The sequence below is a fragment of the Neopsephotus bourkii genome, unplaced genomic scaffold, assembly GCF_033783945.1.
Source record: "Neopsephotus bourkii isolate Nb327-2 ecotype Australia unplaced genomic scaffold, CSIRO-AGI_Nbou_v1 NB_1768, whole genome shotgun sequence".
Classification (NCBI taxonomy): domain Eukaryota; kingdom Metazoa; phylum Chordata; class Aves; order Psittaciformes; family Psittacidae; genus Neopsephotus; species Neopsephotus bourkii.
The window spans coordinates 12,219,141-12,242,094 of NW_026902242.1; the positions used below are offsets into that span (position 1 = coordinate 12,219,141).

Consider the following 22,954-nt stretch of genomic DNA (forward strand, 5'->3'; position numbering starts at 1 on the left):
AGACTGCTGGGTATTAATATCTTCAGCTAAAATATATACTTAATTAGACCTCTGATTGTGTTTTTGGCTCTCTGACCTTTCCCAAGACCACTAGACTGCATACCAAGGAGACACATATTGCACGGTACAATCACCCCCAGACACACCTGCTGCACTGCAACAGGAAAACACCCTCAGGCTTGTTCTGAACTGCTTTTTCTCAGTTATCATACATAAACCCCACCATATGACCACTAATCTCCAGAACTGATACAAAGAAATAGTAATAAAGAAGCATCCACCAGAATTAAATTGGACAGGAAAATGGCTGTTTTTTACACCACAGATCAGACATGCCTTCTTCTGTGTGTCCACTGCACTCTGCTTTCTCTGCAAACAAGGCATCCTCAGTGCAAGACAGCAATTGATGCTCAATTTGATACATCAGCATTTAATTTACTCTTAAATAGGCTGGCCAAATCAGTAACTACAAGACAGATTTCTCACATGAGAACTCAAGGGCATTGAATTCAAAACTATAAAATAACCATTTTTCTCTGAAGCTGAGTGGTGCTACACAGGAACCTAAATCAGCTCCCCAACACAGCGTGGCTCCCACAAAACATCCAAGGATCTAATACTATAACCCTGCTCATTTGCTCATTTATAAATATTCATGGTGAGTGTGATTCAACAAGATGCCCATTTTCACACACACGTAGGCCTGTCTGAGAGGATATATGTAAACTGGTTTCAGATAGGCAAAACATCTGAGAAGTGTAGTCTGAGAAGTAACAAGTCCAGAGCCTTAACTCAAGAGTATGGTAACAGAAATTAATTTCTTCTCTTATGATTCACTATTATTTTTAGTTCTCAACAAGGTTACTGACAGAAAAAACATTAACATGGGAGACATTAAAATCAGTACACTATGAAATTCTCCCTGTGGCTAGAAGTAAATATCCAAAATTATTCTTCCAATACTGAAAACACATTTTGAGCCAGTTTTTATACTCTCTGACTCCACTTTAGCACCATAGCATCAGGAAAAAAATGCACTGACAAACTGCATTACATGAGAACAGATGACCTACTGATTTGAGGCTTTAGAAACAAAGAGCTCACAAAAGTTTTGGTTTGTGGATGGTGATGTTTGTTTTTACAACTTCATATTTATACTCTGTTAGCCATAACAATAAACAGCAAACTCTCCACCATGGGTAAAAGTGACAAACACTTGCTTCCAAGCACAAGGAAAAAACCTGAGAACCAAAAATACCCCGTGAATCATCACCCTGCTGCTGTAGAAATCCAACAAAAAAAGACTGAGTAAAGAATATAAAAGGATACAACATAGCTATGGAAAAGCACCTACACATGGTGAGGTTCAACAAATTATACTTCCAGATTAGAAAGGCAGCTTTGGCGAGGACAAAAGATGCAACTGAAGGTGAAAAGGAAATAAACACTCCCCATTTCTTCTAATACAAAACCTATATACTCAAGTTAATCAACAGTAGTATGTTTAAAACAATCAGAAGGAAATTGCTTGCAAACTCTGTACCACAGACCGGACTGCCCCGGGGTGCTGCAGATGCCAAGGGTACAAAGGAGGCTCAAAGACAAGTGTGCTTGCACAAGACAGGCCCACATTTGGCCATGAGAGAAAACATTAGTGTTAACCAACTTGCAAACCTAAGCAGCTGACCCTGGGTATGCATGCTGGAGGAAGGATGCTGGCATCCACCAAGGCACTTTTTGGGTAGTGACAGACAGAACACTGTGCCTACCACCACCCACAGCCACACACAGGTGGAATGAACTGCAAAACCTGTTCCTAGTTCTTCTCTCTTTGGAAGGCTAGAATTTGTGTTTTGACACATCTTCCTTTTTTCTTTGGGTTAGACACAAGAAAGGAGTCACACCAGGTACACAATCACAAGGAGCTGTCTCGGGGGGGGGCGGGGTGCAGCCCTCCAAACACTCCTCTAGTCAGGCCATCCCCTTTCATCTGTGACAAGGGAAGACAGAGCATTTTTCATACAGGCAAGGAAGGCCTGATGCTTTGGGAATCCACTAGAAATGGGTAATGTTTTAGTTTTGGATCCACACAGGAAAGAAGGTGCATCCAGTGCAAGAAAGGATTTGTACTTCAGGCTGAGGGTTCAGGTGTTTTGTTCCAAGCAGGCAGCCTTGTTTTCAAAGACTGCGCACTGGGCTCCTTGCAGAAACATCAGACCCATTTTAAGCTGCCAGATATGGAAAGCAGAGTTCAACACATGTCGGAAGAAGCTTTCTGGATAATTCAGCCAGACTCAGGTCATGCTGGCCAGTATCATCAAAGCACTGAATGACAACCCCTGCTGTGGCTAACTTCAGCTGGTTTTACTAACCAGTGTCTTAACAGTTATGTGAAAGGGAGCACATGCCTTCATATAGATTACACATGCATTAAGCAAGGAATATGCAGATAACCCATCTGCAGTGAAAAAAAACAGAATCTTTACTTGTCCCGATGATGAGAAGCAACTTCTTTCTTTTGCACAGAACTGCTGAAAGATAAATTTCCAAACACAGAAGTCTGTTGTTCTTTAAATTACAGAGCATGCCCTTAACAAAAAGGCTCAGTCACAACTTCCTCCCACATACACTTGCACCCAAAATTAAAACCAAAAATAAGATGACAGCAAAACCAGGAACTATCTGCACTATGAAAGGGGATACTTCATTAAGCTACTGAGCAAAATACTGAAATCTCCTCTCAAGCGCTAGAAAGGATTTATTTTATAGACAGTTATGTGCCAACCACACAAAACAATTATTTAAGAATCACCCTGCACCGATTATGCGGTTGACCTACTTTGCCCTGTTCTTCATCTATATGCTATTGTTTACCATCTTGTTCTTTCTTATATTTGAGACATTACTTATTTTGTTCTTCCTTCCCGATCTACAAACATATAATTAGATTAGCATCTAAACAATTACACAATATGAACCATCCCAGAAGCACCAAATGCAAGAAAGTAAATTACACACAAACGCACATCTAAATCCTTTAGAACACTCCCAGATACACAAAGAATTACTAATCTACCACTGCTTTTGGGCTCTAAAATCAGTCATTTTAATCCTAATTAGGCAGTTACTAAAATTGCTTCAAAAGTGTGGGTTACAGTTCTACACGTAGAAAGGGATACATTTTTAAACCATGGTACAATGTATGAGTCATTTCAAGTACCATAAAGCCCTGCAGCTAAATTTAAAAAGAAAAGGGTTTAGTGCATATAATCCTCCAGTAATATTTGAAAACTACTTAAGGAAATTCTGATGACGAAGTGTTCACTTTTTTTCCCCAAAAAAATGTTCTAATAAAGGCTAAGCAAATATATCACTTATTTGTTGCGTTTTTGGAATTAAACTCTACACCAGATTTAAGAAAACCTTCACTTCAGTGGCTGTGATTTAATCGCTGAATATATAGGTGGGTTTTCATAACAAGAAGAATGCATAGTAGATTCATCCATTTGCGAAGTTCTTTAACAGAATTATCTATTTTTAAAACCTGTGCTTTACATAGAAAGCAGTAATGATCTGTTATTAACAGAAGCCATTCTCAGATGCTCCAAAATGCTAAAAACGCATTACAAACATGGCAAGTTTCAGCCTGAACTAACAAAACGTCAGTCTACTTCACTAGTCTCTGCACATTAATGTAGCTTTAACTCAAACTGTTATCCTAAATGTAACACATCTGTGTAGCACCTTGAACTCTGAGAGCAAGAGTTCATCAATATTCTCCCCTCTAAAAAGAAAGGCATGAAGAATGATGCTAAACACCAGCACAATTGTAATCTGTTCCCTCTGAAATCTGTTGTTGCTCATTGAATTTTCTTTCCATGTTTTCTAGCTGCTCTCCATATGCCATCGAAAGCCATTCGCCCATTAACAGTCACAGAACCCCCCCCACTTTGCTCAGCCAGCTTTCTTAAGAGGGACAAAAATCAGAGAAGCAAAGCAACACTGGGACTGTAGTACGAGGTGATACAAGTCCTTTCAGCTTCCTCTGCCACAAAGGGGACCAAAAGAAATAGGTGCCAAATCACACCTCTCTCAGCAAGGCATCCAAGCCCCCAGCAGTAAAAACAGCAAGCAAAGTGGGTACCATTCTCACAACCGCTATTCCTTGAAGAGTGAGAAGGCAGTAAGTAACCAGGGATATGTCTCATCAGCTATCCTGTAATTTGTAATGTAAAATGCCGTGTAGTTTTTAAGCTGTTAATTTACTGATTTCCCTGGATTATAAGTATCTTGAAAAAACATCTTGGAAATATATCGCTGCATCAGGCAACATTAACAATGTTTTAATGAAGCTTCCAGTAAATTTCCTACTTGGATAAGGCCTAGAACAACCTTCTTTTTGAAGTCACAGGTTAGTAGGAAGTTACAACTTCCACACAGATCTGCAGCTGAAGAGCTGCTGTGGTGCAAAGGTAATAACTATGTATTGTCTTGTTTAATCTTTTCAATAGTATATACTACAGCACTTCAAGGAGGTCACAGTCACAGTCCCTTCATCTTTCATGACACACAATAGCCTATAAGGAGGCTTTAAGAGAAAAATAAATTAAAAAAGGGGATTTTTTAGTGGTTAAATATGTTAAAAGATTATATGCTGTCATACCCACCAAACTCAGATTGAGGTGACAGCATTGCTTAATTATATGCTTCACCCCCACCGCTCCTGCTTGAAGGGGAGCTCATAAAAGGTATTTTAGCTACAGCCAATACATTGCTAATTAAGGTTTAGTCACCAATGAACAAAACCAAAAAAAGTAGGCAATATCCTCATACTCTAAAACTTACATTTAGAAACCCCCCCCCTTACTTCAGGGACAGGAAAAGCTAACAGTCAGGAAAGTCATGCAATTTCTCCATAACACACTTACATCTTGACTTCCAGCACAGAGAACCAGTGCATATATGTGCATTATATCATTTATCATTTTCTTTGTGACAGTTTCAGGACCACTCTTCCCCTCACTGCTACAGTTACACCAACACAATTTCTGTGCAGCCACACAGGAACTAACACAGCTTTTGCTTTCTCTAAGCTGCCCATGAAAAGATAGGCTGTAGAACAGAAGACAGTAATACTTATCACTACTGCCAGAAAACTACTACCAAGAAACGTACTGTGCTCAGTATTACTCATTCATTTCAAATTTGAACTATTTCCTGGAAAATGCTATTCAAAGACTTGGCTTTTTTTGCAGAACTTCACTAATGGTGCTTATTAGCAGTAAAGCTCACTGAGGTGGCCCACAGTAACACATCACTCAGACTTTCAGCAACATGATCCTGGCTTTCTTCACTCCCCTTCAGGGTGACTGCTGCTTGCACTTCCTAATAGACTATGTGTTTTACCTTTGTGGAACCATTTTTTCCCCCAGTTTGGATGAAGCTCAACATCAGCGAAGCCCGAAGTCCAACAGGGATCTAGGATTATGTCTGGCCCTCACCACGTGGGTTTGTTTTTTTTTAATCCTTTTCCATTATTGCTTCTAAATCAGATGAAAATGTAAACCCCACACATGCAAAGGAGGAAGCATAGACAATAACAGGACACTCAAAAGAAATAAAGAAAAAAACTCAGAGCTAGCTCTGTAAACATATTCCAGCACTGAACGATTTTGTAACCTATTTATAACTACTGAGCCATCTTGCCACAAGTTAAGAAGATATCCCATCAATAGTTTATAAAATACTTTTCTTTGTTGACTTACTACCATGCAAAACCAGACTTGGTTGATACTTTGTATGATACTGGGGTTTGTACCACCTTATCTTTGGTGTACGTGACCAGTTTTCTGAGCACAGAAATTTCTAGAGGTGATGACTGCAGTTTATCATACATGAAGCAGATTTTATCCACGTACCTGTGCAGTCTATCAATGACCATAACTTCTAACACAGCTATAAAAAGATTTCAATCCTCACATATCTTATTTGAAGATGATTAAAAATTATATTATAATGTCTGAGAAGTTCAGATTTGAAAAGTCAATGAGCATATCTCAACAAACCACTGTTTCCATCAGTGCCATATAGTAAACATTTTCTTAAGAACCTAATGAAATTGGAAACATTGATTTCATATTCATCTCTCTCAACCACTGGTGTTCGAAGTAGATCTGAGAATAAAATCTGGCTCTCTGCCTAAACCTGCATATTTGCAACACTCGCATCATTCCAGTATGCCTAGTTGATACACTGTAGAGTCAAACAAAATCATTCAGAAATGTTGGTGAACAAAGCACAAATATGACAGGGTAATTAAATTAGAACTATTGATTTATGTTTATATTTGTGGTTTATTTGGCTTCTAAGATGTACTATTTTCTTGTTTCGTAATAGTATTGCTCTGTTACAGGAATATTAATACACAGCATACACTGCTGCTTCCATTTGGTTTACGTATATGACATGACTTCTAGTATTCCAATGAAATAGATTAATTGAATATATACTTCTGGGAATTAAAAAGAAAAAATTGAGGTTCTGGAACATCAGTCAACAGAAAGGCACTATCTCACTTTCTGTAACACTTAACTGTTTCAACATTTAGCTCAGATTAGGCAATTTGTATCTGTTTCATGATTCACATTGTGTTCTGACCCACTGAACCCATAGCAGTCTTGCTCACTGAAAGATGAATATTTCAAGATGTGCTGACAATTAAAACATACTGGTCACGCTTAGATGAATAATTTCTATACACAGGAGCTGAACTCCAGTAGCAGAAGTAGAATACATCAGTATCAAGTTTCCCTGTTATATTAAGATATAAAGAGAAGTGCACATGATGAGACATGAAGCAAACAATGCACTTTTACCAGATTATAAAATACCATTATGTTTTTAAGACACAACGTGAGCAATTCTGATTGGCTTCATACATAGCCCACTTATGTTCCCAGCAGGAATCCAGAAGAACTGCACCCTTTACAGTAAGGGTATATAAACAACCGTAATTAGAGCCCCTGCAACTATCCTAGGTTGAACTTGTTTCAGACTCTTTTCTACTCGAGTCATTAATGATGATATTAACTGATGAACGCACAGAACATTCTGCAATCCCAAACCACAGATTAGTGAAGTGACTGCACACACAGCCGAATTTTTATCCTGAATACTTGTCTCTCTTTAGATGGGCTATTGAGCATTTTAAAACTTGGACAGCGTATGAAATTGCATGGAGACCTCATAGCAGCCTTCCAGTATCTGAAGGGGGCCTATATGGATGCTGGGGATAGACTCTTCATTAGGGACTGTAGTGATAGGACAAGGGGTAATGGGTTAAAACTTAAACAGGGGAAGTTTAGATTGGATATAAGGAGGAAATCCTTTCCTGTTAGGGTGGTGAGGCACTGGAATAGGTTGTCCAGGGAGGTTGTGAATGCTTCATCCCTGGCAGTGTTCAAGGCTAGGTTGGACGAGGCCTTGGGTAATACGGTTTAGGGCGAGGTGTCCCTGCTCATGGCAGGGGGGTTTGGAACTTGATTAACTTAAGGTCCTTTCCAACCCTAACTATTCTATGATTCTGTGATTCTATATGCAGAGAAAAACAGTGTTTGAGAGCTGAGACACCTTCAGTCCCATGTTAGGAGAGCCCAGGAAGCCTATAGATGTAACTGAAGTAATTTAGGGCTGGAAGGAAAGTCCTTTTTCCTCTTTCTAGAGCTTCAAAGCATGTTGGAATTTCAGATCTTGCTCATCTATTTAAAATGCATAAAGCAGATCAGATATGAGCAGAAAAAAATCATGTTCCCAGGCCACTTAAAGAGCAAGTACTTGAGATTCGCCCATCATCACGGATTTATTGCTTTTGAGCGTAGTGCTGTCCACAGCCAACACCAATTCGCTCACGTTTCTATTTCCAACCTTCATCCTATTTCACTTCCATTGAAAGTTCTGGCTGTTCATTTTTGTTTGACCTGGTCTATCCTGTCCTTCATCGTTTTCCCCAACAGTAAGAACTAAAAGGATTTCCGTTGTGTTCACTGTTGAAAACACAACACAAATTCCCTGCAAAGGTTATGAGGCCTGACAAGTACTCTCAACAACAAAGTAGCTTGCTACATCTGTTACTGTCCAGCACTGTGCCGCAAGATGGGTTATTTAAAAAGAAGAGTCACCATCACCAGTTGCCAGAGAGTTTAGGGTAAGCTTCAATTTACTATAGCTTTTATTGACAGTGAAAAATGCTTTCAGACAGGCACTTCAGAGGTGATCACTTCAAGTATCACAACCAGAATGCAAAATAATGTATTCCACATTATTCTTTGGAGAATATAGCACGCTATATCAAGACTGAAAAAGAGAATTATCTTTTTAAATTTCCTACTTATTAATTGATTGTGCTAGTTTGACCTGACTTTTTTTCCCTTGGCTGACACTTGCGTAAGCATTTTTAGCCTAGACCTTGCAAGATGCTACAGGGCTCTCACCCCACGTAAAAGCAGATGTAAACATGTACTTATGTTGTATGGGCCTTGCCCACTCCCAGAAACTAAAATCTGTTTACACAGATGCACCAATTAAAAGTGCCTAATTGAAACTGCAACTGGATGCTCAGAACCTCACCTAACTCAGTTTCCAGTATCAGAAACCTTCACCCCTTCTGGCACACAACCACTGTCATCTCACCTATTTGTGACATGACAGGAAAAGTTCATTAGCTTCAGCTGGAGAAGTAAGCAACTCTGCTGCTGCTGAGGAACTAAAGTCCTTTTTTATCTGGCAATATTCTTCGCAGGGACAAGATACTTAGTATATGAATACCAGCAAAACTCTTTCCTGGACACAAAAGTTTTCAGAATTTTCCATGTGTCACAACACTGTTCACCATTTTCAATTCTATACATTACTGCATGATAACAATTTAGCATAAGACAAACCTTGGTTTACACAAAGTGAAAATTTAATCTACCTCCAAATATGCAATGCCTTAAAGCGACCATGGCTGACTGGGATCTAACTTTGAGTATTTGTTTTTTAATAAATTTAAAAAAATAAAATTTCAAATTTAATCAACATTAAAAGCTAAGTTTTACCATGTGAACAGAAAACTGGAAGGCACCAGTGTTGCTGTTGAACACAGTTCCTCAAAAAAAAGGACAGGAATATATTATATAACCCTGATACAATTTGAACACTCAGAGTACCCTGGAAGTCCAAAAGCCATCAGGGAAGATGGCAACAGAGACTAAGGACATCCCCTTTTTTTCTCAGGTCCCTGAACTGGCAACACACTTATTTTAACAAACCCAGAAAAACTTGAAATTAATGCTGAGAGATGAAACAACAGCCTATGCTACATTGCATGGCATGAAAACCCCACCTATTTTCCCTTACCTGACCTGCATGAAAAACATTTCCTGTCAGCTCTGGAAGCAGCCCCACCAGTTGAATGGTTGAGTGTACCCACAGAGCAAGCCTGTCAGGTGCCACTAGAAGCGGGAAGGATGCTTACCTCACATGCTGCTTTTAGCCATGCTAGATGTTTGAAGTAAACCACAAACAAACAGCAAGCATACACAGTTTAGGAGCCACATGACCTCCAAAGGATAGGAAGAGGATGCATGAATGATCAGCTCCTGCTAGCAAGACTAACTTACAGTAACTGTTTCTCTCGTCACTCTAGAGGCACCATAATTTTACTCCATTATTTCAAACTCATTACAGACCTCCAGGTAAGTTTACAAGTCTTTTACCTCTATACTGCTACTTTTTCTTATTTTGCATTTAAAGAGAACATAAACACATTCCCTGTAACACAAAACACTTTTACATTTGCTTTTGTATATTGCACTTTAACCCAAGGATATATATAAATTATCATCATTCTTCAATAATGCAACTCCATTCCTGGAAACAGCTGCCTTAACATGTTAAGCTTTCCTTTGCAATTTCTAATGGAAATGATGCTGCACCTTATAAACACTATCAGCGCGGCTACTCTGCATCAAGTGCAACTCTCGCAACAGAGTTAAATCCAACATTTAGCATCCAGTATTTAAATACAAAGACAACAAATTTTTTTATTTGGCCTGTCCTGTATCAGAGCAAAAGAACTGCCTCCTCCCAAAAGCAAACATTTGACTACATCTACACAATGACACCATAACTTTACAATATACAGATGTGTTCTAAAACAGGTTCAACTGGAACGGCAAATAAAACCCTCAATATGAACAGCATCTGAAGTCAGATGAATAGGAAGCTAAGCAGAAGTATTAATCATTCTTTGTGTCACCGTTTCCCATTCTGAAATTAAGAAGAAATGCAGTGGTAAACCATCTGTGGCAAAATACCTTGGTTATGATGATTATGCCTTTATGATGACTAAAACCTGGCATTAACTAAGACAGTTGTCAAATATGGCCTAAAGTAAACACAGAAGCCCTAACTAATATGCTGGTTTCAGACACAAGTTTGTAATTTTAGCTAGTTTATAATCTATATCTGAATACCCGCTCCAATGTGTAAGGAAATCAGATCCAGATTCAAACTCTAGGAAACAAAACCTAAGGGCGTTGTCCAAGCCTTATTTCTAAGTACAGACTTAATACTTGGACAGTACCTTCCAAACAAGGATTAAGAATTTTGTAAAGGAAGACAGTATGACTGTAAAATGCTGCCTTGGCTTTCCCAGCTCAGGAAACACAGATACCACACCCAAAATCTTGTTCAGGCCCTTTTTCTATCACCACTTCTGCTTTTTCTCTTCTCTTTTCCACATAAAATTCAGGATTATGTTTTAATCTTTTCTCCTAAACAAGAATCACAAAATACAAGAACTCTTCGTCCACCCAAATTATTCAGTTCAAAACACAGATCTACAGTTCCAAGACAAATGGAAAAACAATCAAAGACAAATATAAGAAGTTGATGTTTCCATGTGCTTTATTTGTCAGTTGCAAAGAATCTTCCATCCCAAATATGTGCCTGTAAATATCATCTTTTTAAATGGATCTTGGAGTTATCACATGTCAGCCTACCACAAAAACATACAGATTCTTAATACATTAGTTGCAAAGCAGTGCTGTGCTCCAATCGCACTTACCACACAAAATTATTTTAACAAACATTAGCTCTTTACTGGGAAAATTTACTTTGGCCTCAGGGAATTGTAAGCCCTTCATGAACAGTTATATAGCTCTTCCCTTTGTAACCCTGGTCATGTTCTATTTTATTTACAAACAGAAGTATCTATCCCAACAGTTATATGATGAGCATGTGCATCTACATGTACCTGCAACCCCAGTGGCAGAAGAAAAGTAATTCAAGACTACTTCTGTGAACCAGACAGGAAACCCCACACTTCAGACTCTTCAAACCAGTAAGAGAGAAGTGTCTTATGGTTTTGCAAAAAAGCATTTTAAGCCTTAAAAGTTTAACCACTTTTCAAAGCTTTTCAAGCAGATTTCAAATCCTCCATACATGAAAGACAAGCCATTAAACTATATATGAAGAGAGCCAGCAGCATAACATATCTCCTAAAAGAACGATAAACCTCCAGGTAAAACAGACGCTTCAGCTTGTGGGAGGGGTGAAGCATGCTTGACAGTAGCTTAGAGAAATATGCAAACTCTTTACACTCCTGAATGCAAGCAATTTAAAAGCCTGCAAACTATCCCCCGGGCAGCCATCTCAAATAGTTAAATACTAAAATGAAACTAAAACAAGCACAGGAACATCGACTTTCACACTGATTGACTACATTACATTATACAGGTTGCTGGCTTTGCCTTATGTTTAGTTATATTAATACTAGTATGATCATTTTTGTGAATTTCATTTAAAAATTCTTTTTATAACAAGTTCATATTTTTATTACTTAACTCATCAATTTTTTCCCTTTCAATTTCATTGCCCAAAACCTGATCACTCTGCTGAAAGTGGCATTTGGCATTACATGAAAAAATTACAGTCAGACAAATGCCTGCAGGGGAATAATTCATCTCTGCCAGCACTGATACCACGCTGCCTGCCCCCGCATTACTACAGCTGAAATCTCAGGAGTGGAAAAGAGCATGCTGCTCCTCCCAGGACTGTCCTGTGGCTGCTAGGGAGTAGGGTTATCCCTCCCCACCGGGGCCTCTTCTCCACAGGGAAGATAGGGAAAGAGCTTCCTTGACCCCCTTCTCCAGCAGCCTTCACCCTTCCACCTCCTACACACACATATCTGCATCCACCTCCAAATTACACATACATCCAAGAATCTCTAAACTGAAAGGGAAAAAAATCTGTAGGATATGAGGCGCTGAAAAGCAGCATTTTCCTCCACGTTTTTTCATCTGTGAAGAGAAGCTGAAAGCTGGGGTGATTGCCCTCCATTTCTCAGCCTCTGGAGACTGAAAGGAAAAGGTAAAAAGGATCAAAATGCCAATCTTCATCTTAGATGCAAGAACTATAGTTGCCTTAATTGTTTTTGTTGTTCATAATTCTCCAACACCCACTCTTTGATAGTGACAGTCCAAACACACCGAAGACATTGTTCATACCCTGAGGAGCTTGCCAATTAAATCAAAGAAATTTAAGTATAATGAAAGCATTCATTTAGATGCAAATGGAAGGTTTAAAGTTACATAGAAGGTTATAATTTATGAAGGACTTACAGGTACGCTTAGTGTTTGCACACAAGACAGCTTTAGCCAAACTGTGGCACATATGTATCTTGCTTATGTCAAAAAGGAAGAAAGTGGTGCACAATCTCAGGCATAACCTGCTTTTGTCCTCAAAACATTTACATAGTCCTCAGCAAAAGACTGTGAAATACTCTGCGGCTCATCAATCAATATTCCTGTAGAGAAACAAGGATTAAATGTCCTCTTCCAAGCTTTTCAGGTACCACATTTGAAAGTTTCAAGAGGAGAAACAAGAAACTGTTGCAGGGAAGTAGCACTAACTTAAGAAACAACACAGGTTAATAAGTTGGAACAGGAGGGATGTGAATCTTCATGAAACTCCTTTATACAAAAACTACCTCTAAGACGGTCATCAGATAGCCCAGGGTTTGAAACACTGTTGTATAAAGTGAAAATGCACCTTTACCTTTGTATTGGTGTAAAATAAATTCTAATATGGTGACATTATATTTGAGTCTAAAAATCTACAATTAAATATGAAACTTGTGAGAACTCTTATTTAGTTCACAGCAATATATTGTTGCTCTTCATCATCAACTGAAGAACACAGCGTGCTTTAAAAGGTTACAGAAACAAGTTTCTGTAGGCCAATACTTACTTAGTATCCTTTCAGTTAAAACCAAGAGTGCCTACAGTTGGCAGTACATAAAGATTAAACCAGAAATTCTAATTGCTCTTAAGAAAAAAATCCTGCAGACTTCTTCACATATTGCACTGATAGAATTCTCTCTCAACAGGTTCAAGTGACACTCTGCAAACTAAAGTACAGCAGAGGAAATGAGTTATCTGATCAGCACGTTACACCCATGGGCTCAGAGTCTGTGGTTAATAAACAGCTCTCTACAGCGAAGAGAAAAAAAAGGAAGAAGAAAAAAAAAAAAAAAAAAACAGTGCTTGCTCTGATCACAGTCCTGAAAGCAACTTTGGAAGACTTAATTCAAACCCTACCAAAGCCAGACTGAAATAAGAATTGCATTCATTTTTTACTTTTTTAACCCCAGAATCAGGACCTTCCTGGAACTACACATCTTGTTAGTACTTCACAGATCACAATCAAGCCTCATACAAAGAACTGTGCATTTCTAATCCTCAAACATAATTCAGGCAGTTCTTAACTCTACCAATATACAGTTAACTGGTTTTCACAGATTTTCCTTGAAAACTTAATGAAAAGAAGACCTTTTAAAGAAAAATGATTTAGAGATCATGCATCACAAAGATTATCGTTCTGCTACAGGCAACATAAACTACAGGAGTTATTCATACAATTGAACACAACCTTTTAAACACCTCTGCAAATCAGGTATCTAGCCCTAGAGCTATAGAAGGCTTCCTAGCAATAAGGAGGAAATAGAGACAAAGAAATCAAATTTCAAGCCTTGCTTAAACAATTCTTTGCTTGAACAGAAAATCAACTGCTATTTCAAAGGGGTTTTCAAGTAAAACTTGGAATAGTCAGGACTAAAACAGTCCTACATCCAAACCTCAACATTCAGCGGTCAAATTCCCTGATCTACCTGCAAGCTCCATGGAGCCTTTTTGTTGCTTTTCACATGTGTTATAATAAAAGAAAACGAAGGTGCAGCAAACAACACTCTCTTAACCACACAAACTGAAACCAATCTGAGTCATCTTCTGAGGAAACCATGGACAGAAATGCCAAAGACCTTATGTCTTTCTACTACTAGCTGCTCTATTTGCATTGCCTTTTGTGTTTGGCCTCTGCAATCCTGTTTTAACAAAATCAGTATAGGACATACAGTTTATAAAATCAGGTAAACTACCAACTTCGTCTTTGCACATTTAATCAAAATCTAAAATTCATACATATATGTGTGTGTGTGCACATACTGTATACGTATATACTTATAGATACATAGATACATATGTACTCTTCTCATAGATTACACTAGCACTAGTATTTGGGACATGTCTTGTGGAGGAGCTCAGAAACATCAACTTTCCAGAAATTCAGTTTACTTTTCATGATGGAAGTGCCTGGATAGAAAAAAGAAAAAGGAAAGGAAGAAAAAGAAATAAATAAATAAGGTGCAGACTGCTATGTTTAGCCAATTTCTAGGCTCAAGCATACCATATAGCATGAGGTGCAGCATAATTTTCAAGAGACAAGAGACTGTCAGGAGAAGAGTAAAGTTGCTGTAGGTGCAGCTGTCATACAAGCTTGAACCAATAGCATCATGTAAGACTGTACTCAGGACAACTGTAACACTGCATTACTTCTGATACCTAGAAAGAGTGGTTCAACCCAAAGTACAAAAAACTTCCATCTTTTTGCCATAAAACTAAAGAGCAATGCTCATCCTTAAGACAACAGTTTCAATAATATTACTACCTGTTATCAAGTCATCCTCTGGGTCTGCAAGTAAAAATTTAATACAGAGGGCCAGCTGGTAATGTTAAAACGGGCACCCATTTTTGCTATTTCTTTTATTTTTTTTTCTTGTTCATTAGAAGTGACATAGGAAAGAGTTACACAAATCTGCAACTGCCTAGGAGGCAATGTAAAAACTTTTATTATTAAGTGATACTGACACTGCAAGCCAATTTCACTATTAACGAATACTGGGCTGTTAGAATAGTTTACCACTGATAATCCCAGTCACTGAGCAAACTCTGGTGAACAGAAGTTAATTAATCTCAAAGTTTTGCAAGCATTGGGTTATGAGTTTTCCCAATAAAAAGCTGCCACACTAACTAGTTACTGTGTTGCAACATATCACGTTAATCAATGCTTACCATCCTGACCATGCTGCCAAGGACTGGAAGTTATGTCATAGGCTACAATCTGATTCTGATCCTAAAGGGATATTTTTCTCCTCTTTGGAATATATGCCTCAACTGTCTAAATACAGCTGAAATGCAACTTTCAAGGTTAAGCCTTTCTTGTAGCGCAATATCAAAAGCATCATTCAGTCTGAAAATACAGACTAAATTCTGTGTTGTTGAGGGACCCATACCCTGTTTTGTGCTAAGGATAGACACTAGGCCCCTCTAATAAGCAGATGTTATTTATTTTATATTACCTGAGTGAAGAATAAACAAAGCTTGACAGAAACAGTAAAAAACTATTACAACTCATGCTATTAGCTCAATTGAGTGTTCAGTTGTAAGAATATTTATGTAAAGAGTACCCTTTTTTCTCTCTTACTCAAATATAAGAATTAGAAGATCACTATTCTAGAAATGCTGTTATACACTCTTGTAGTTTAAAACAGAGAAAGCCCAAAAGGATGATCTAGCCAGTCAGTAATAAAGTATTAAGAAATAAATATTCAAGTATGCAACCTACTCTTGAATGACAAAAACACAGATACCCAATGGGAAAACAAAATTTTGATCCAGCTATAACTAGACATGCTCAACTAGCATGATCCAGCTATAACCAGACAGCTCAACCTGAAACCACTTCAGGAGCTACCTATGATACATGAATAGGTAAATTTTTTTTAACCTACATGAAACCTCTTAGGCATTTACACTGAATAGAAACCAATTCTGGAAATAATTAGTGGCATGATTTAAGTACACATTTTATTATACATATAAACCTTGCTGCATTTCATGTATGTATGATCCTTTATAGCCAGAAGAGCCCTAGAACTTTCTCAGATGCAAAAAATAAACATTCCTTGTGAGCTATGCTGTAATTAAGAAATTACCTAAAAATACTTTTCCAAAAGCATAAGAATTTCAACAGCAAAATTTCTTAACATGCCACACTGTTACAGGCTTATAGTGCCCCCATAAAAGCACCATCTTGTTAATAGCTACACATGCAGTAGGTAGGCTACCTCAAGTGTTATTTGTTAGAACAGTAACACGCTGGCACAGTGAAATTAAAATGAAGGAGAATGCACACTACAGTAAAGCCTGAAAAGAAAAAGCTTAAAGATACATGGGTCACATTAAGGTCTTCCTTTCCCCTAAGTCAGCTTCTCCTGCTGCTCACTCATGCAGGGAGATCATAATTTTGTGGCTGTGATATTTCCACGGCAACACTGGTGACAGCGATGTCGCAAATTCAGCCCTGACATAGCTTCAGGATCAAGTACAAGGAGCAGATGGGATGCGAGGGAGAAAGCCCTTATTTAAACACAAATCTTTTTCATAAGAAAGAGGCATGGGCAAAGAAACAGGTGAACGGATCACGTTTTCAAGTATGATATATTTGAAAGATTATCCTAGCATGAAAATCTATTTAAAGGCAAGACCTACAATACGGGGTAACTGTCAAATTTGTTAGGCCTTATAATAAACCAACCTTGAAAGCTCCCTGTTTAGCATGACAAGCCTTGTGCTCCATTTCTGAAGTGGTGGAGAAGACAATACACTTTCGCCCTTGTGAATTTCCTTTAAATAACTTCAACATTCAGATATATTAATTTGATACATCACTGTGCTCATAATACCATATGTAAATATGATGTCAAGCCCTCATCAGAGTGAGTTTGTTAACTGAATTAGATATAATATGAAAGAAAATAAAACAGATCCCAGATGGGTCATCAAGTACAGCAGGAATATTCAGCCAGCACAATTCGATTGTTAAAAGGGGACTGCACTTTTGGGCTGATCTGTGGACTCATGTAAAAATCTATACAGTCTCCGGGAACCTCTCAGTAGTTGACACACCACAGACTCCAACACTTCCAGTGTCAGACCTCCTTTCTGCCTTTGGCCACTCAGACAAACGGCAACTGAGCCCACACGGGGTAGGAGGTATGATAGCAAAAAGCGGAATAGAAGAGGGAACACCCTCAATACTGTCACAAATACAGTCTCCACGTTAACTCAGGTCACAGTTCAAGCACATATACAGATTTCTTAAAGACACTACTTTCCACATAGGACAGCTGATGAACAGCACAAAACACCCACCAAGGGAGGGAGGGGAAGTGACTACAAGCACAGTTCAGGCATAGGCAGTCATTCATAGTGCCGCAGGTAATGAGAAGTAGTTTCTCATGGCAGCAGATGCAGAAAGATGCAAAGCAAAAATCAGAAGTCAAAAGGGAGATCAAAACAAAAACCACAAATTTTTCAAGATGAAGACCTTAAAGGATTATCAACAGTCTAGCTCTCAGGAAGGAAAGAAAAAAATGGAATAAAATTTTCAGGTTGATGCTGGGCTTAAGCCAAGATGTGAATGAGCCGCCAGGAAGGGATGTCAGGTGGAGGCAGAGAATAGATGCACAATTCAAGAAAGAACAGATCAGAAGTCAAGTAGCTAAGCAGAGTACACAGACAGTATCTGTGAAATTACTATGGCAAAAACTGCAAAGGAACAGAAGGTAAAATGTGCCATGATGCAAACCACAACAAAGATCAGAGTTAGGAAAGCTCATCTGATTACCCAAACCATGTCTATACTAACAGCAAACCAAAAAAGCAGGCAATAAAACAAAGGACACTAGGTGGTCACAAATAAAGTGAAAATACCCGAGGGCTGCACCAGGACCAAGATGTCATTCCACAGCTAAATGAACCATCTTATGAAGAGGAGCAAATTAAAAAAAAAGCAGCCTGTTGCAATTGTCAGGAAGAGCTCTAAAGAACTACCATTTTCCAGTGTTAACAAAATAGGTTTTGCAGATGAATTAGTCATGTACCCATGACACCACTAACAGAATCAGTGGCTGAAATTAAAAAATTTTTAAAAGGCATAGTTTGGGGCTATAAACTTCTACAGGCTTCAGATGTGTTACATAGATAAACCCTGTAAACAGCATTCACCAGCACAGAAGAATAAGAAATATATTCACTTTTTAGATGTAGTTTATTGTTTATAAAATTGTGATTAAGATAGAGCTGTCACAGACTAATATGACCACAACACAACCCCAATGAGACTTCTCTCCCTGTGTTTTTCTAAGGCCAACAACCTCAGATGAGAACAGAAACCAAGTTCCCCCAGTGGACTTTCTAGAGGTCACTTTAATTTCAGCACTGGAAATACCATCTTCTTTTTACCCAAGAGGAAAAAGGCCTCTCTCAGATAACTCTTGCATTGCTACGTCTCTTTACTACGTGTTTATAGAGACATGAAACTGACAGCTACTATAAGCTCAGGTCAGCACTCATTGCTGTTTATAATGTATCAAACCAAAGCAGCTGCCAAACATGAGCTAGAAAGACTGTTGCTCAAAAAAGAACTTACTTTCTCCCTATCACACAGATTAAAATTAACATTCCACTGATAGAAAGAAGTCAACTGCTCTGCTAAAATCAAATCTATACAGAATTAACATTTCAAGACTTCAGAACTGTAGAAGATGTATTTCAAGTCCAAGCTTTGCAAGTATTTCTCTCAGAACAAAAATATTTTTACAATAGCCAAAATGAAAATGGCTTATAACAACAAAAACCCACAACAACTATAATTTAACACATAACTAGATTCTAAAAGGCAATAAAATAACCACATGCTTTCTCATACAACCCCAATCCAAGAGCAATTCAAAACATAAGATGATACTAGATCAGGATGTAACTTTTTTCCCATCTCATTTCCACAAATAAGCATCAATAAGTAGGGTATATTACCTTCATTTTCAGATGCCTGGCATTTTACTTTCAGTACCAAATCAAAGGTACGTTCTGGATTTTCCCTAGAAGGAGCAAACAATTAATTGATTAATCACATATACGTTTCAGATTGTATTTCTACTGTGTTATATCTTTTCCATTCTATTTGCACAGAATAGCATTAAAATAAATTAAAATTTCATTAAAATAAAATTAGAAATCAATTTAGTTCTAAGGAAAAATAAAGTCACATTTGCCTGTACAGCCTTAAAAAAGAATAAGGAAGATGAAGCTAAACTGTCTGATTTAAGTGATACTATTTACTGCATTATCACTACTGCATTATCACTATTTAAGTGATACTTTATACTGCATTATACATCAAATAGCTTTTAAGTCACTCCATCACACCATGGCTAACAGTCGGGGAAAAAAAAAGCCACTAAAATCCTTACCAATCAATCTGAAACATATTAATGGAGTCAAGGGCAGCATTTTCTAGAGCTACATTTTATTTCTACTTAATAGAAATAGCTCATAATTAGACTGCCACTGTAATTGCACAAATTCAGCCACTACCCTTTAAATGTATATGATTACCTCCATAAGGCTAAAAATCACTGAGCTGCTTCTTTCACAAGATATTGATCTTTAAATTTAAGGGCTGAATCTCACGCATGATTCAGTGAATGAGAAAACATTAATGCAATAATTAGGGATGGACACAACCCTGAGCTGGCCAAGAGGATGGAGCCTCCATATCTGCAGCAGCCATCATGGCCAGCGTGAAGGCCAGTGCGAAGGCCAGTGCCTCTTTCACCTCCCCAGTAAATACACACCTGTTAATAACAAACTGCATAGGCCATCAGCAATTTACACTCAACCTAACCCCAAACTAAATATTTATTAAAACAGTTCTAAATGCCATTACTCTACCACCCACCTCTCTCTACTTACCAAGCACGCTGCTATTTATATTAAAAACAAATGGTACAACCACACCCATATCAATTATCTATTTAACCACATAAAAGGCTCACACTTGAACTCCCTTCCTGGGTAACACTCCCTCTGAAGAGAGCTGGAGTTTTAGGTAAATGAGGAAACCCAAGACTTGGTTCCAGGTTTCTAGAATGCTTCAAATACAGCAGGCAGCAAATTAACAGCCTGTTGTTTCTTTAACGAAAGTTTTGAATGACATCCAAAGGTGGAGCTGGGTGAAATTTCAGCTGTCACAAATTAACTGATTCAGTACATGCTTTCACAGACCATCATCAACTGAGATATGCAATTATAGTCTAATTCAGGTTATGGAGACATAACCTGCCTGTATCACAGTCTTTCTTTGCATCGCATTTTAAAGCATTTAGTTGGGAAAACCCTTTATCTACTGATCCTGTATGTAGTAGATCAAATTCTGCTCTGAGTTACAACAGCCTAAATACAGCATATTGGGGATTTACTCTGCTATTAAAGTCCAGCCATTGCTCCTCTGGCTGGGGAACAGGGCCAGGACAAAACTGATAAGGGTTGGCTTCACTGAGCCACCTAGAAAAGGGAACTACAAAAAACCTTCCCTTAAAAACAGTGACGTCTCCTCACGACATCACTCTTAGCTCAGGCACTGGGTTTATACTCTCAGGCCATTTCCCCTTTCCTTTTCTCCCTAAACCCACCCTGCAATGCTGGGTTTTTTAATATGTACCAGTAAGTGTTACAAACACCGGAGGAGTGCTTCTAGCTCAACTCCAAGCTGAACTACCCTGACGAAAAAGGCTCTTTGAAGTAACACTGCCTTCTGTCTTTCACTATACCACTCGAAATCTGCTTTTGCAGAAAAATGCTTCTAAGTTTACTCCTCACATCCCACTATGCTTATAAGTGTCAAAAATGTGTCAAACTAATCTGAGCATTGTCAGACTGTCTCTCGTTTCCTTTACAGCTACCGGGCAGAAGCCTGCTCATTCTTCGTATATTTACACGGACACTTTTTTTGTCAATTTCCAAAACCTGTGTTTAACATCTCGTCAATTTCCAATGTCAGCAAGACCAGGGGCCGCTCCTGAAGCGGAAGGCTGGACAGCAGTGCTTGTAAACACCTAAAAACCTGCATTTGCACCTGCCTTACGACAATGGCAAGAAGGTTTGTAGCTGCTGGAGAGATTCACGTTACCAACCTTAGCCCGCCAGGCCCTGCAGGCAAGGTCACTGCCGAGGCCTGAGGAAGCTCCGGCGACCCATGCAGGGTGCTGGGCCCGCGCCTGGTGGGCGCCTCAGGAACCAGCTACCACCATTTAATGGTCCCCCTTCCCCAGCCACAGCCCGACAAAGCACACGCTGCTCCTCCCGGACCCACACCTCTGACCGGCACGGCACGGCACGGCACGGCGAGGCCGGCGGCTGCAGGAGCGCGGTCCCCCCGCAGCGGCGGTCGGGCAATGCCAGGGCAGGCGCCCTGCGGCTGCAGGACACGGCAAAGGGCTGCGGAGAGGTCGGGGGCTAGAGCCGCCTCCTCCCCCTGCTCCGGGCCAGCCTGGGGGGCGCCGTCCCGCTCCCCCCGCGCCACGGGTCCCGCTCCCCCCGCGCCACGGGTCCCGCCTCGCCCCGGCCGGCTGCGCAGCGCCCGCTCCCGGCCCCGCTGCCTCCCGCCCGCCCCGCTGTCATTCAGCGGCCGCGGCGCGCCCGGCCCCTCGCACGCTCCCGCCGGGTGCGCTCCCCCTTCTCCCCTCCCTCCATGCCCGCCCGCCTGCCGCCTGGCGGGCCCGGCAGGCCGGGGTGGTTGCGAGGCCTACTCGCCGCCTGCCCGCCGCAGAGCTCAGCTCGGCCCGCCGCGCCTGACAGCCCCTCCGCGACCCTTGCCTGTCGCTCCCACACACACACTCACTTGAACCTGCTGTCCATGGTTACATCGCGGGCCCCCGCGGCTGCTCCAGCGCCCCGCGGCGAGAAGCGCCCCGCCCGGCAGGGGCGAGCGGGCGGCGCCGGCCCCTCTGCCGTCGGTGCCGGGGGCGGCTCAGCGCGGCGGCGGCGGGCGGTGGCCCATGGCTGCTCCGCTCCGCTCCCCCGGCTCGGGCCGCGACTGAAGCGGGGCGGCGGCACCGCCTCCTCCCCCCGTCTCTCAGTTCCTGTTGCAGTCGCTCCGGCACCTTCTGGGAAGCAGGAAGCTCCGCTGCGGCCCCGGGAGCCGCCGGGGCCGGTGTCACCTGAGCCCGACGGGGGAGGGCCAGGGGGCCTGCTCCCTTAAGGGGTAGGCGGATAGCAGCCCCTGCCCGCCGCGGCAGGTGCGCGGGTCCTGGAGCGCCAGGTCCGGTCCGCGGTGGCCGCAACACCCAGGACTGGTGCCGGTGCGGACCCGGGCGGAGGCCCCTTGAAGGTGGAGTAGGGCAGCGCACAGGTACGGCAGCAGCGAGGCCGGCACGTTCCACCATTTGGACGCCATCACCAGCTCCAAAGTAACTCCTCAGCTGAGCCTGGAGAGCGTATTGGCTTGTACATCTTAGCATCCCTTCTACATTCTTCGTGCACAGCGGGAAAGTGGAGCCTTTCATGCTAAAGGTCATAAATGTTAATTTAACCTGCGGTAATCTGTTTAGCCTCTTATTTTTACCGAGTGCTAAACAAACAGGCTCCCGGGCTGCTCAAGAGGTGGTGCTGCGGGGGAAGGCGCTGAAGTAAACGCACCGTCCCATAAACACACATTAAAAAGCTTTATACCC

The 22,954-nt window shown here is 40.6% G+C and overlaps 1 protein-coding gene across 2 annotated transcripts in view; it reads right to left on the minus strand.

The window, feature by feature from the left end:
• DENND1B (DENN domain containing 1B) overlaps nucleotides 1–22,531 on the minus strand; it is a 159,559-nt gene extending 137,028 nt beyond the window's left edge. Inside the window, exons 1-2 of one of the 2 annotated variants that reach the window (XM_061378960.1) lie at nucleotides 22,123–22,531; nucleotides 19,257–19,321 (exon numbers count right to left, since the gene is read on the minus strand). In XM_061378960.1, the coding sequence (XP_061234944.1) occupies nucleotides 19,257–19,321; nucleotides 22,123–22,139 (82 nt within the window). In that variant the 5' untranslated portion in view covers nucleotides 22,140–22,531. The remainder of the gene's footprint in view (nucleotides 1–19,256; nucleotides 19,322–22,122) is intronic. The other variant, XM_061378961.1, reaches the window with a different exon arrangement.
• Nucleotides 22,532–22,954: the final 423 nt, after the last annotated feature.